Source organism: Cebus imitator, unplaced genomic scaffold, assembly GCF_001604975.1.
Source record: "Cebus imitator isolate Cc_AM_T3 unplaced genomic scaffold, Cebus_imitator-1.0 Scaffold182, whole genome shotgun sequence".
NCBI classification, from domain to species: Eukaryota; Metazoa; Chordata; class Mammalia; order Primates; family Cebidae; genus Cebus; species Cebus imitator.
In genome coordinates, this window is record NW_016107497.1 from 3942385 (window position 1) to 3957024 (window position 14640).

Genomic DNA, 14640 nt, shown 5'->3' on the forward strand with positions numbered 1-14640 from the left:
AGTGTTTTCCAACTTGGTTTCATTCTCCCTATCTCTTTCAGGTACACAGATCAAACGTAGATTTGGTCTTTTCACGTAATCATGTATTTCTTGGAGGCTTTGTTCATTTTTGTTGTTGTTGTTCTTTTTGCTCTATTCTTGCCTTCTCACTTTATTTCATTGATCCTAATATTCTTTCTTCTGCTTGATCCATTCAGCTATTGAAACTTCTGTATGCTTCATGAAGTTCTTTTGCTGTGGTTTTCAGCTCCATCAAGTCGTTTATATTCTTTTCTATGTTGGTTATTCTAGTTAGCATTTCATCTAACCTTTTTTCAAGGTTCTTAGTTTCCTTGCATTGAATTAGAACATGCTCCTTTAGCTCAGAGAAGTTTGTTAATACCCACCTTCTGAAGCCTGCTTCTGTCAATTTGTCAAACTCATTCTCCACCCAGTTATGTTCCCTTGCTGGTGAGGAGTTGTGATCCCTTGAAGGAGAAGAGGCATTCTGGTTTTTGGAGAAGTCAGCCTTTTTTCACTGGTTTCTTCCCATCCACAGATTTATCTACTTTTGGTCTTTGAAGTTGGTGACCCTTGGATGGGTTCTCTGAGTGGCCGTCCTTTCTGTTGATGTTGAAACTATTTCTTTCTGTTTGTTAGTTTTCCTTCTAACAGTCAGGCTCCTCTGCGATCTGCTGGAGTTTTCCTGGAGGTTCTCTACAGACCCCGCTTGTCTGGGAATCACCAGCAGGGTCAGCAGAACAGCAAAGATTGCTACCTGTTTCTTCCTCTGTTATCTTCTTCCCAGAAGGTTACCTGCCAGATGCCAGCCAGAGCTCCCCTGTATGAGGTATCTGTCGGCCCCTGCTGGGAGGTGTCTCCCTGTCAGGATACACAGGGGTCATGGAGCCACCTGAGGAGACAGTCTGTCCCTTATCAGAGCTCAAGTACTATGCTGGGATATCAGCTGCTCCCTTCAGAGCTGCTGGGCAGGGATGTTTAAGTCTGCTGAAGCTGAACCCATAACTGCCCCTTTTCCCAGGTGCTCTATCCCAGAAATGGGAGGGGCTTTATTATAAATCTCTGATGGGTTGCTGCCTTTTTTCAGAGATGTCCTGCCCAGCAAGAAGGGAGTCTAGTGACAGTCTGCCTGCAGAGGTCTTGCTGAGCTCCGTGGGCTTCATTTAGTTGCTGTATAAACTTGCAGGTGACTTTGTTTACACAGGTGAGGTTAAAACTGCCTTCCTGAGCCTCAGCAATGGTGGATGCCCCTCCACCCACCAAGCTAGAACATCCCAGGTGGAGTTCAGACTGCTGTGCTGGCTGCCAGAATTTCAAGCCAGTGGATCTTAGCTTGCTGGTCTTTGTGGGAGTGGGACCCACTGAGCCAGATCATTCAGCTCTCTGGCTTCAGCCCCTTTTCAGAGCAGTGAGTGGTTCTATCTTGCTGGTGTTCCAGGTGCCACAGGGGTATGAGAAGAAAAAAAAACTGCTGTGGCTACAATGGCTGCCCAGTTTTGTGCTGGAAACCCAGGGCACTGGTTTTGTAGGCACTGGAGGAAATCTCCTTGTCTCTGGGTTGCAAAGATAGTGTGAAAAGCACAGTATCTGAGCCATAGTGCTAGGGCGTCAGGAAAAGTCCCTAATGGCTTTCCTTGGCTAGGAGAGGGAGTTCTCAGGTCCCTTGCACTTCCTGGGTGAGGCATCACCCCACCCTGATTTAGCTGGCACTCCTTGGGCTGTACCCACTGTGTAAGCCCTCATGAGATGAACCTGGTACATCAGTTGGAAATGCAGAGGTCTCCCCTCTTCTGCATTAATCTCACTGGGAACTGTGCACTGGAGCTGTTCCTATTTGGCTATCTTGGCAGAAACCCTCCCAAGATCCCTTTACAATGTGTCCATCCATGAAGACTGTATAGTTTTGCTTCTAAATTCCTGCATCTTTGCTGAAAGTGCCCAAGGGTTTAGGTTCGTCTGAGGCAGCCCTTAGCCAATGACTGATAGAAAATGGAAAATGAAATTTCAGCTCAGAAAATTCCTTTGCAGGATCTGTTTGAAGTTACCCTTAGCAGGATTTTGCCTACATTGCACAATTGCTTAGCTTTCTCCTTCCTTGTCCTGCCTTCCCTACCACTTCCAGTTTTTTCTTGGGAGCATTTCTTCATAAATTGATTGCACATGAATCCCCATTCTAAGGTCTCCTTCTGACATCATTGTCCCAAGGAATGGAAGTAACAGTGCTTCAGTCTCAATGCTGGCTTCCCCAAAATGTATGCTACTTCCAAACAGAAGCATCTTTGACCTAAAATTCCAGCCCACCCATCCCCTTCCAAATACACACCTAGAGGCTTCTCCTGGGGGCTTTCATAGCATTTAATAGGCTGTATGTCTGGCTCTGAACTCTTTGAGAGCATAAACTGTCTTCATTATTGTTTGAATTGTAAGTGAAATTATTTGTGAACCCAAAATGATCTGTGAAATGACTGAGAACCAGTCTCAATGAATTTAGAAAGTTTATTTTGCTAAGGTTAAGGACATGCCCATCACACAGCCTCATGAGGTCCTGACAACATATGGCCAAGGTGGTTATGTTACAGCAGGTAGACAGACATGAGCAGGGCAGGAGAGGGTCCCCCCTCAACCAGGAATGTCAGGCAACCATCAAGTGACAGGCAGTTATTAAACTGTCTCTCTAAAATAATTGGTTGCAACCAGCACCATGGACAGGCAGTCTCCCAGTAAACAGAAACACCTGAAACTGGTAATCACCAGCTTCCTGACAAGCTCTCAGGAGTTGGGCAAGTGAGCTCAAGCATACACATTAAGAGGCAAAACAAAACAAAACAAAACAAAAACCCATGGAATTTAACTGGTGTATGAACTTCTAGGGACATTTGACTGGTAAAGGAAGAATTTCTCAAGTGAGCATGCATACAACTCGAGTAAACACACTTTACATGTGTGGGTTATGATAAGAGGTTGTAGAAACTGAGGTTTTAACATTTAGATCAAGCTTCCAGGTAGCAGGCTTCAGAGAGAATAGATTGTAAATAAATCTTATCAGACTTAGAGCCTTTTCTATCAGGAATTCCAAAAGAGAGGAGGGTATAATAAAGTATGTCTAGCTGGCCCTTCCGATTATGGCATACGAGTTTTTCAGGATAACTTTGGAATGTCCTTGGCTGAGAGGAGGGGCTTATTCAGATGGTTGGGCAGGGCTTAGAATTTATTTTTGGTTTACTGATTGAATAAACCGCATGTTGCTGGGCAGCCACAAAGTCCCAGGAGCTCTTCCAAGCATGGAGACACATAAAAGCCATTGGAATGAAGATGGCATTAGATACTTCTCTTGCAGAGCACAGGTCAAGACACATGGAGTACTGCATTATTTTGAGTTTCTGCTAATGCATTTCTTATGGATATTTTTGCAATTCTCATGAAATACCAGCAAATACTAGAAGGCTACAGGCCTGGTGCCTGCTTTGAGAGGAAGGAATTGGGAATGATTTAGATTATTTCATTGGATACATTCGGCAGCAGATAGGTTATGATTAATGTTTGGATTGCAACACTAAGAATAAATGAATCCTGGAAAAAGTATGTCCTCACAATGTCAGCCTCAGGCCAGACTTCTTATTGGAAAAAGTTTATTTAAAAAAATAACTGCTGATCCTGTGATATATTAAATGCCTTTTACCAACTACAATATTAGAGGACTTCTCGATTGTCCTGATTGATGGCAATTCAAAGGCTATAAAGAGCCTTAACTGTTTTTCATGCAGATGCTTTCTTTATAAACCCTCCCTGGGCTCTTAAACCATTAGTGAGATGTCATTGGTTTAGGAGAGAAACACCTACCCTAAGTTCAAACCTAGATGTTTTGGAAATTTGCAAGAAAAAGTAATAAGGTCTCAGAGTGGACATTATCAGGCAGAGGTGACGAAACTGAGGCAGGCTTTTGTGTCCTTCTTGTGAGGCTGAATGTCAAATGAACTGATGACACAAGGTATAGGTTAACTATATCCTATTAGTAGATCATGAAAGACAACTGGATCATGGCACTGAGGCAGCCTGCTAGGCTAGACCCATAAATGGAATAGCAGAAAAAGCAGGCATGTGAGTCATTTATTGGCCAAAATATAGCTTTCTAATTAAATAAAAGTATGAATGAATGAGTCAAAAGTCAACACCTTCCAAGAGGGAGATGCAAATCAATCAGGAATCACCCAATGACTGGACAATGTCAAGGTTTCCTTACATGGATTTGGTATGTCCTCTAAAAAAAATAGGATAAAACCACAAGCTGTGGCAGGTAAATTAACACAATACAAATTAGTCCAGGCTTCATTCTCGAGGGCTGTCTAGCTATCTAGGGTGAATAAATTAAGATGGGCCTCATGGAAGTAGCTTGTATTAATTAGGTCTTTTGCTTATAAACAGAGTACCTGTATTCTGTGTCTAGTGCTACAACTGGCAATAGCACCCAGAGCACTGCAATGAATTTCACAGATTTTAAATAAAAGTTTTGTGAGCTGGACCTCATACAGAAGCTGCCCTAAGCTACCTTATGAATGATTCTGTTATAAAATGATGTTAGTTATCATGCTCAAAAGTAATAAAAATGCTTTGAAATTTTCCCAAATACTGCCCAAATGTGACTCATCTTTTTCAAAAATGGCGAATAGGTGGCATGAGAGGCAGCTTCCCATGTCCATGGGAAGCTTTTTTCATTGTCTCTATGCCATTCTTTCCTACCAGTTCTGACTGGGCCTCAGAATTCTTCTTATCACAATGCCTTAGACATGTTGTACCAAGCGATCAGACAGACATGAGTTAAAACCTAAATTTCAATAGATGTATGAGGTTTAACGGAGAGCTGTTTAAGACAGAGTGGCAAAAGAAATTATGGAGCCACATGCTTTCTCTGTGATTGCTGGTGTTAACTGAATGCTTATCACCAGCCTAAAAGGTATTAACTCATTTAATCCTCACAAAAACTCAATGTAGGAGGTATTAGTTGTTTTTTTTTCCCCCTCCTGCATAATTCGGATAATGAGGTCCAAAAAGGTTAAACTTGTTGAAGAGTATACAGCTACTGTCGGAGCTGAGATTTACCCCTACTCCTGGCCGCAGATGCTGTACTCTGAACCACTGGGATGAAAAGAACTCAGAAGAGGTAAATAATATAGAGAGACTATATTATTTACTCTCTTTTCAAAGAGAATAAAATCATTGAAATGAAGAAAAAAAAAGTAAAAGGATACATGGGAAAAGCAAAAGATCCATATTTATATTTTTTATAGAATTATAGATAGCTGTGTTTTGAAAAATGTCTTTAGGCATATATACAATTACATATATATATATATATGTTCTTTGGGTATCCAATATATATCATGGCAGACTTTACATGTATATGTTTATGTGTATGTATACATATTTCTCAGTGTTAACAAAGAGTAGCAACAACATGACATGTTAACATTTTTCAAAACGTAAAAAAACACTTTACAATTTGACCTTTTCCAATTACTCGGGTGAAAATCCATTTTCTGAAGAAGAGTGAAGGGTAAATGTCACATGGCTGAATCATAGACTACTAAAAAGGTTAACGCAAACGTAGGCCATTGCCACAGTGCTTTTAGCCTGAGACATAATAAGTAAACTTACTTTATTTTGAAAAAAAAAATTTGTTTCTATGGTGGTATAAGAGTGTATTTTCATAGACAATAATTAGGACAAAAATGCAGGGATATGAAAATCAAGACTCATTTCCTGAATGTCAGCATCAAGGTTTTCTTTCATCATTTAGGAAAAAAAATAGCGTGCCCTCTGTGCATTTCCCAGAGGATATACCTCTTTGTTGACTTTTTATACACTACTCCTATAATTTATCAGTGTGCAAGGATGAAAGTCTTGTGACTTCCAGGGTGGACATTAGAAAAAGAAGAAAGGTTAAAAAATTCTTCAATTTTATACAAACACGTTGTTATGATCTGAATGCTTGTGTCCTCCCCCCGTTTATATGTAGAAATCCTAATTCCCAATGTGATTGCATTTGAAGATGGGGCCAAAGCTCTCACAAGTGGGATTAGTGCCCTTATGAAAGAGTCCCTAGAGGCCTCACTTGCCCCTTCCTTCATGGGAAACACAGCAAGCGGACACTGTAAAAAATCAGAAAGTGGACCCTCACCAGACACTCAGTCTGCCAGCACCTTGATCTTGGATTTCCAAGCCCACAGAAGAGTGAAAAATAAATATCTGCTGTATATAAGCTACCTATATGGTATTTTATTTTAGCAGCCCAAATAGATTAGAATAGCAATCTTTCTCCTGTTTATTTTCTTCAGTGTTTTAGGTAACATTATACTTACTTAGAAAGTATTAAAGTCATTATGAATATGTGAGCTCCTTAGTACATATAATTACCTTTACCATTGAATAAGGTGCCTTTTGACATGTACTTTTCATGAGATTTTGAAAAATATGAGCTACTATCCCTATGATCCACTTATACTGGATAAATTAATTATCCATCATATGGCACTAATATTTTTTTTAAAAAAAACTATCATACAGTTGGCCATTGTCTTTAGCTATTTACTCAGCTCTATAAAAATCTCTAAAATCAAATATTTTTGATAGGTCTTATCATTAAATCCATCCCAGGAAAGTGTTTTTAAGAAGTGTCTCTGGAAACTTTTACAGCTGTAGCTACAAACATAGAGCAAGGAAGAAAATTCAAGCAATCATTGCAATGATTCAAGAAAAAAAAATTGCTTTAATTATCAGGTCTTTTAGAGAGTGTGCTGTGTCTCTTACCTCAGCTAGCCACATATGGAAGTCATGACTTGGACTAGGAATCAGTGTTTTGTATGATAACAGATAACAGCTGAAGTTTCAGTTCCATCCATTTTAGGGTTCTGGGCTGCACTCCTGCACAACCTTTGATTAAGCTGGAAATATGTGCTGTTTACATCAAAGGGCAGAGACTCTAAAGTATAGGAATTCATATTCAGCACCATTCACCAGAGCTGCCAGGAAGATTGGCATGACGCTCACAAACCTTGCTTGGCACGCAGTGATGAAGGAGGGTTTCAGAGCCAAGAGGGAGACAATATTTATGTGTTCAAATCAGAGCTGGTGCAGGGCATGCTCAGAACGTGCCACCTGGAGAAACATCATCTGTGTCTGGGGCTCTTCCTTGGTCTGAAGCTGGTAATCAATCCTGACAGTGATTTCATTAGGGGACTGCCTGGCATATAGTCTCTCCATTTTAATTGAAAGTGTGGTTTGTTTTCACTATTGACATGGCGATAAGATTCTTTCATACTGAAACAGACCTGGAAGGGTGGGATAGACTGTCCAAATAAAGTGAAAACATTTACTTCTGAGTTAATCCATTCTGCTCACTCATAGCCATTGAATTTACTATTGCTCTCCAAAGAACTCCCAAAGTGTCCCACATTCATGCCCAACTCTTGGTTTTGCTCATACTGTCCCTGCCAAGAAATACACATCTCTATCTTTTATTCTTTTTTATAACTATGACAGAGTTCAAGACATGCTATTCTAAAATATGACACCCTAGCATATTCAATATTTTACGCTGAAGGAATTTGAGAAACAGCAGAAGCAGGAAAATTATTCTCACCTTCCCCTCACCCTTATCCCCTGAAGCAGGTCATAGAACCTAGAAAGAATTTTCTGATCTTCTACTGAAGTAGGTCATGAGACCCTGATTCCAGAAGTGCCCTTCCTATACATGGGAAATAGGAACCTCCTTATCTCTGAAGACACGGAGTCACAGAGAAGACACACACACAGACACACACACAGGCTTTACATCTCTTAAAACCCCAGGCCTTATTGGCTTATTGACTGTAAATAGATTTCTGTATAAGTAAGAGAAGAATCTGAATAGACCTTGGTAAGTTTCTACCACTTCAATACCATTACATAATACCCCCTTGTCCAATTACATTTCTCCATGACTGTTCACTCTTTGTCAAACTTAACATAAAAATGCATAAGTTTCAGAGTGTCTTTGTTCACTTCTGAAGGCTCATGTGTCACATAAAACATGCTAAATAAATTTGTATGCTTTTCTCTTGTTAACCTGTCTGGTTATAGAGGCCGCAGCCATGAACATAGGTTGGGTAAGGAAGAGATATTTTTCCTCTTCTATATCTACAATTCTTTTGAAGCCAAATCCTCTCTTAACCCACAGCCTTCTTTGCTTAATGCTCATTGATCCCTGGATTGGACATATAATGGAAGCTAGGGTGTTCAGACACCATGTATTTTTCCTCACCTAGAAACTTAAATACAAGCTTATAACACAGTGAGACGACAACGCTCCCCTATGGCTCATCAAGACCTCCAGTAAATGCAAAGCAGGCATAGTGTTCATTCCTGGCTTTGATGCTCTATGTGCAAGTTACCTAGAGTCTAACTGCCTCAGTTGTCTCCTTTCCAGTATGAGAGCAATGGTAGCATTTACCTATATAGTCAATGTAAGCATTAAGTTAGATTAAGTTGGATAATTCATAGAAAATATTTAACATTTCTCGTGTTTGTATTAAGGACCGTTACCCCATTTGGTTGCAAGTACCTTGAGTTCAAACACTCCTTTTCTTCTCCTTTCAATCTCTGGTAGTTTTAAGCAGACAGCAGATTCTGGTAATTTCTTTGATATGCCTCATAAAATCATACTAGTTTGTGTTATTTCTCAGTTTCAGAGTAATAAGAGCAGTGGAGAGGAAACCCAGACCTTGATGGAGAAAAACAGCGACTTTGTTCTATTCGTTGGTGGTCGATCTGTGGTGAGATGAAGAGTGGGCAGGTCTCAGCCCTCAGGGAGCAGTTGTGTGGTCACAGTGAAAAGCAGCTCAGCTCTATCCTCCTCATGGGTGGATGAGCCTCCAGAAAGCATTCACTCGGAGGGGAGAAATAGGACAGAGAGAGCAATCGGGATAAAATCATCTTAGTTTCAAAGGTGAAGCTGACTGTGACATGAAGGTAGGACTTAAAGCCAGTGGTCTTTCAACTTTCCCCATGTTTATGACAGCATTTTGGTAATGTGCCTGTAATTAAGCTCTTGTTGGAATTTTAAAAGCTTTCTTAAAATATGTTTAATTTCCCTTTTCATCTTTCAACTTAGAAGAAATGCTAATTATTCTAAGTTGGAAGATAAAATTAGAAAAGATGTCAATTCAGTTGCATTTTGATGAAAATCTGACTTCAGGACATTAATTTGAACCATAGGAAACACCTGAAGGGTATTGTCTTTTGCTGAGGAACACACAGTCGTGCCTGTTGAGTTTCCCAAAACTTATATCTTGTCAGGTCAATCAATCAAACTTAAAAGACACTGAGGAATCTGAATATCTTCTCTTGAGTCTTCTGGAGTCAAGCCCATGTGCTGTCACAGAGCATCCTTGGTATGACGGCCCATCTCTCATACAGCACAGCACACACTCTGTGGATGTTAGATTATTTTAATTTTCTGATAGTGCATTTGGCACGAGGTTGATTTTTTACAACTGCTGATTCAAATATTGTCACAAAATATTTGAAAATCGATCTTTATATATCACTAAATTACTTTTCCATTAGTAGTACCCACAAATACAAAATCACTGAATATAAATTTTCAGCTGTATTTTCTGATCTGATTACATAAATGTTATTTAATTTAAATTAAGCCAAAGTTGGAGCTAAACAGCTTTTCTGTGACCATTTCATCTTTAAGATGAAGTTAAAAGGGTTTGCATTTGAAATATCCCTTTATTGAATTGAAAGTAGCATTTCCAGTTAATGTCCAGCATCCTCTGAATGCCAATGGTCTTTGAGTAAACAGATGAACTTTCATGTCTCTCTTTTAGTTGTTTAAGACACCAGTTCACATCATCAGTAAGTAATAACAAAAACCTCTTGGTAATGCACATGAATGCCAATTCCTGTTTTATATATTTGAATAGAGGATAGAACATAGTAAGAATAACAGATAAGTATTTTTAAATTCCCATGTTATTTTTCTCCTTTACATTCAGTGGCTAAGTGTGGGGATTCATACATTGCTCCCAGAAATGGCACAAAATTGTGCTAAAATAGAACCAAATAACCACATTGTTTGCAGTTTTGATTTTTTTCTCCAATAAAAGGTAGTTATTTACACAGTAATTTTTTAGTCACAATAAAAATTTATAACATAAAGAGCTTTTGTTTCCACATTAGTCACAAAAGAAATAGATCATTTTATGTATTTTATGTATGTGTGTACACATTTACACACGCACAAACTGGACCACGTTTCCAGGGTTCAGTGGAGGAAAAATTCTTTTTCATTATTAAGTATAACGTTTTCAAATAGATGAATCAGAAAATTTTACATAGATAAAAGTCCATTTTGTATGAACAGTGTCCATCATGTGCTTTGAGGGATAAATAGGGTAAATGATGGTTAAACAGCATTCTTTAAAGGGCGGGACTACTTTTCCCCAAATTTCAGAGCCAGGAGTCCCCAGCAGGGGATCCACGGAGCAGGCAAGAAAGAACCTGAAATAACCTTCAGAGGAAAAATCACGTGGGCAATAACATGGGTCAGCCTCTGCCCACTGGAACTCATTTCCCGGCAGACACTACATAGCAATGACATCATCACTACAGTTACATCTAAGAAAGCAGTTTATAAAACAAGCACCAAACCACTGGGCATAATTTTCATCATAATCTACAACTTTTACCCTGAACGATGGAGTTTAATCACCAAAAAAATTACATACTAGGGTTCCAGATGATAGGATCACCCAAGTTATTTAGGTTTGCACCACTGTACTTCAGCCTGGGCAACAGAGCAAGACTCTGTCTAAAAAAAAAAAAAAGGTGGGCACATTGGCACTTAAAAAAAAATCAGAAAATAATATGGCTTCAAGTGGACAAATAAATATAAATTTCTAAGGAAGTCTTCGCATTATCTATTGGTTTTCTCTTGATTTGGTTCCATGGATAATTTCTCTCCAAGTTCTCTAATAAGTTCTGCTAGGTCTTGTGTATTCTGAGATTTTTCTTCAAGGAGTTCATAGCGGAGACTTGAGATATCCTGCTTAATTTCCTTCAGTTCCCCTTTGAAAGCAAGAGTGATAAGAAGTCAACTATAATACACATGAAGAAAAACTTGCGATTGTGGGACAAGAGGATATCAGCCCTAATTTCACACACAATTTTATTTTAAATCCTTTCAAAGGAAATAAGTTCCTAATGGAGAAGGTGGTTGTTTTCTTAGCTAAACGTTTTGGTGAATGAAGAGATTGTAGCAGAATGATTAACAAAAGTCCTCCTAAGGTAAGTTAAAAGAAAACGGTGGTGAAGAAATCAGGGGTTGAGGCAGCAGCACCTTCCTTGCCTTTCCCACCCACTTCCTCCTCCCTCCAAGTCTACCATGAGAATAATAGCTTTTCATCTAGCAAGTGGCAGCTGTCCCCACCAGTGGAGAAATAGCCTATTCCCTACTCTTTAACAGAATTGGTGGCTGGTGAGATCCTGTGCTACTTTTCCCCTTGAAGTTCACTCTCCCCACACGTGTCTCTGCAGCTCTTCCTCCACTCTGCGTTAGGCCCCGGTCCTGACTCACATTCAGGGGCTGATTTGTTTCTGAGTTCAACTCACCTTCGTTCACTTCGTCACTCTCCTTATCTACCTGGGCCTGCAGTACATATCTTTTAATGAGCCTCTTCATTATTTTCTAGACAGAGAAAGGAGAAATCTATGTCATTTTGAGGTTGATGACAAATCTTTCATTTGGAACAAGATTCTGAGTCTTCCAAAGGGCTGACCACAGGGAGGAAGTGATGGCTAACAAAGACTAAGGTGATTCAGCTAGGATGCATGCAATCTCCACATTTTGCTTTTCTTTCCTTCTTCTTTTTTTTGAGACAGAATCTCTTTCTGTCGCCAGGCTGGAGTGTAGTGGCATGATGCCAGTTCACTGCAACCTCCGCCTCCCAGGTTCAAGCAATTTTCCTGCCTCAGCTTCCCAAGTAGCTGGGACTACAGGAGCACACCACCATCCCCAGCTAATTTTTGTATTTTTAGTACAGACGGGGTTTCACCATGTTGGCCAGGGTGGTCTTAATCTCTTGACTTCGTAATCTGCCCACCTAGGCCTCTCAAAGTGCTGGGATTACAGGCATGAGCCACTGTGCCTGGCCTTGCTTTCCTTTTTAAAGCAGTTCCGTATCACCTGGACTAATAACTCAAAAATGAATTCTTAGAAAAGAATGTTTAGAGCAAACATGTAATCCCTTATGTCCATTTCTTGTACTTTATTTGAAAAGTATTAGAGCAAGACAGTCTTTTAGTGGGGTTGATGAAAGATGTACACTATTGCTCAAGGAAATGGGGAATCAAGCTAATGTCCACTCATTTAAGCCCCATGTGTCTGACCAAAAAATGGAACCAGTTTTTATTTTAAACTTTCTATTAATTTGGGAAAGACTAGTTTCAATGTAACAAATTTTTCAAGTAACTTGACCTCTATCACGCAAACATTGATTTTACTATTTTTTTTTTTCATTAAAAGAAGGAATCTTAGTGGATGCTCAGAAAGTACTGGATGGATATAGAACTAAACAAAATTTTACACCTAAGTCAAGGTTAAATGGTAGATAGTAAGTCCCTACCTTCAAGAATCTCTTCTAAAGATATGATTTATTACATGAACAAGTATGTTCATAGAACTAGTTAGAAAAAATGAAACTTTAAATGTCCATCAGTAAGGAATTATTTTTAGTAAATTGCCTTATATTTATATAAAGGAATATAATACATTCACTGAATTAACAGGAATATATATTTTGTGGAGAGAAAAATCACAAGCTAAAAACTATTACTCATTATATAAGTACAATTAACTCTTATATAGTATTATATATGCATTTCATAATATTATTAAGATATATGTAAAATTACACATATATAGACATATAATCACCTGGCAGAATTTTTACCAAAAGCAAGTAGTCTTTGTTTCTCAATGGTGGAGTTTGACATGAATTTTACTCTCTTCTTTATGTTTTTTTCTAAGGTTTGTCTTTTTCATTGAACATGGAGACTCTCAGATCTGATTCCAAGACTATTTTTTTGTTTAACTTATATCTCTCTAGCACTTACAAAATGCCTGGTATATGGTAGTTGATAAATACTTGTTGAAGTAATGCATTATTTGATAGTGAGGAAAATATCCTAATACTTTATTTTCATTTAAACAATCACATAGTTTAAGAATCTAAATATTACAAATAACAACTCTTATTTCTTTAAAAATCCATGCTTACCTGATACTGTCTTGGCGGATTATTGAAACTATTTAAATGGAAATCTTCTGAGTTCCTTACACTTGGTGGTTTATTATGCCCAACCTGTAATTTGAAAATAATTAGAAATGAATTCCTATTTAAATTTTCTTTTAAATAATGTAATGAGACGTTATACAATTAACTAATAAATAGTCTCATATACACAAATTATCTATCTGTATAGTGCCATTTAACTTGCTTAATATTCTGTCTTGCAAGACAAATCAGTGACACTTTAGGTGTGTTCAGTTTCTTAATGGCTATCAGAGGTTGTCTGAGGAGTCTCTTAGACTTGTGAGTGCCAGTCATGTTGTCATGAAAGTCATGCTTTAATCTTTTCACAGCTACATCCATTGTAGAGGAAGAGTCAAGCAAATTGAGGAAATAGTTCATTGATGAGGGATCAACAGTGCCACCTGATTAACTAAGACATCCACACCTGTGGCAGGGTCTGATGTGGCTCCTGAAGAAACACCAGGGTAAGACTGTGGTGGAAAAGAATTCAGTCGCCAAAAAATTTCTACTTAATGTTTGAATTTTAGGTACTGCATACTATCCCATTTGGGCAGCATTTTTTTAAGTTAAAATATATTTACCTGAATAGGCAAATAAGAAATAGTGAAAGCAATCTTCAATAGAGGTGGTAGCATAACATATTAACGTAGGAGGATGATTTAAAACCTCTTTAATACATTTTCTAAAGGAAAAAAGTAGAAGAACTGAAGTAAAACAAGCAGCTCTGAATTTGCATGTTTATGATACACAGCTGTTTTCTGGAGGAAGAGACACCTCGAGATTGTCTTCAAAGATATGCAGTGATTTATATTTCCTGGTGACATCTAGGTTGCTGTAAGTAAAGCTCAATCAATCAGACTGAATTAAAATCCTTGTATTAACTTTAATGCTTTGATACTTTAGCCACATATTGAATTAAAACAGCTACTCAGACATTCATCTATTAAGCAAGTATATATTGAGGGTCCTGTGCTAGGCTCTGGGTATAAATGAACATAAGCAATTATGGTATAGCTGAGTTATGGTAATAGCACAATTATGAAAAATATGGCAAGATTGCAAGATTGATAAGATTTGTAATACAGAAATCTGGAAATGTTATTTATATAGCATCATTTTTCATGTATCTATTATTTCCTTTTGTTGTCACTCACTCTAAAGATGTTAGTAAGTGTCCATATATCTTAACTTATACTGAATTTTAAAATCCCTCTGATGAATTATATAATTTATTAAATTAACCAAAGAGAGGCAGTTTAGGTTCTCAAAAAGAGGACTTGAAGCG

General features: G+C 38.3%; 1 protein-coding gene across 1 annotated transcript in view; it reads right to left on the bottom strand.

The window, feature by feature from the left end:
* Positions 1 to 9469: 9469 nt before the first annotated feature.
* The window catches only part of TRPC6 (transient receptor potential cation channel subfamily C member 6), a 135603-nt gene continuing 130432 nt past the window's right edge, over positions 9470 to 14640 (bottom strand). The window contains exons 11-13 of the mRNA XM_017545922.2: positions 13320 to 13403; positions 11653 to 11728; positions 9470 to 11109 (exon numbers count right to left, since the gene is read on the bottom strand). Of these exons, the coding sequence (XP_017401411.1) occupies positions 10958 to 11109; positions 11653 to 11728; positions 13320 to 13403 (312 nt within the window). The 3' untranslated portion in view covers positions 9470 to 10957. The remainder of the gene's footprint in view (positions 11110 to 11652; positions 11729 to 13319; positions 13404 to 14640) is intronic.